This window comes from Eurypyga helias, unplaced genomic scaffold (genome assembly GCF_000690775.1).
Source record: "Eurypyga helias isolate BGI_N326 unplaced genomic scaffold, ASM69077v1 scaffold23004, whole genome shotgun sequence".
Classification (NCBI taxonomy): domain Eukaryota; kingdom Metazoa; phylum Chordata; class Aves; order Eurypygiformes; family Eurypygidae; genus Eurypyga; species Eurypyga helias.
The window spans coordinates 4,809-5,925 of NW_010245974.1; the positions used below are offsets into that span (position 1 = coordinate 4,809).

The 1,117-nt window shown below is 50.0% G+C and overlaps 1 protein-coding gene across 1 annotated transcript in view; it reads right to left on the reverse strand.

The window, feature by feature from the left end:
* Nucleotides 1-339: 339 nt before the first annotated feature.
* MLN (motilin) overlaps nucleotides 340-1,117 on the reverse strand; it is a gene marked incomplete at its 3' end in the record, with an annotated part of 3,575 nt that continues 2,797 nt past the window's right edge. Inside the window, exon 3 of the mRNA XM_010150250.1 lies at nucleotides 340-448. Within this exon, the coding sequence (XP_010148552.1) occupies nucleotides 340-448 (109 nt within the window). The remainder of the gene's footprint in view (nucleotides 449-1,117) is intronic.

Below are 1,117 nucleotides of genomic sequence, written 5' to 3' on the forward strand. Positions count from 1 at the left end.
TAGAAACTCTCCCGGAAATCGCACCCTGAAGGCCAAGGAATTTTGGGGAGAAGGAGTAGGGAAGTGGGAAGCAGCGCCAAGGAGAGCTGCTGGAAGTGTTGCAATGCTGCTAACAGCCAGAATCAGCTCTAGGGCACAGACAGCACCCTAGGAGAGTGAATAACCTTCCCAGAAGAAGAGCGAGTACATGAGAGCTCATGGGGTATCTGAGGACTCTGTAAAGTGAGCAAACATGACACAAAAGCCCTTCTGAGGAATATAAATATCTCCGTGATGATGAGCTGGTGAGAGGAGGGAAAGGCAGAATTCCCAAGGCAGAAATCAACCTCCCGACAGTACCGTCTGGGGTGTCCTGTAACATCTCTGCTAGCAGTTTCTCCAGGACATCTTGGTATCTTTCCAGCTGCCTTGGGGTGAGCCACATCCCAGGTTTGACAGGAACAGCTAGCTGTGGAGGAAGCCGGAAAAGTCAGAAGGAAATGCCGAGGGAGCAGGGGGACACAGGTTGGGGTGCTTTGACCCCACTTTGCTTGGCAGTAGAGGGTCTGGAACTGATTCAAATGGAAGAGGATGATCCCTAAATGGGGAAAAGCAACATTTGTAAGTCAATGCAATCTTGTGCTGTTCAGAGTGCCAAAGTTTTAAGTCCTTGTGCTGTTCAGAGTGCCAAAGTTTTCATGCGTTGGAACATCTATGGGCTGACTCAGAAACACAGATAAAGGTACCTCCTGGCAACAGAGACTGCAAAGAAGAAAATAATTTCTGAACCTTATAATCCTCCACTATCTCACACCTCACATCAGCTTTACGGATGCTGGTGAAGCACCCTGCCTCAGTAAAGACTGAGGCCGAGACATCATCCTGCCTCGAGACTGGCTGACTGAGCCAGCTGGGGCTCAGATGTACCCGAAATAAATAGAGTTGTTCCGGTCATGGCTGGAGGCACCGGAGGGCTTGTGGTTGCAGCAGGAGGGGTGGTGGTGTCAGACACTGGGATGTGCCAGTTATTTCATGCTTTGAACTGTGAATCCTTGCTGTTCAAATCCTATTATTGGTTGTTGGTGCACCGCGTTTGCGTGAGTAGCTGCACACTAACCAGCGCCTTGGCCAAAGTCCA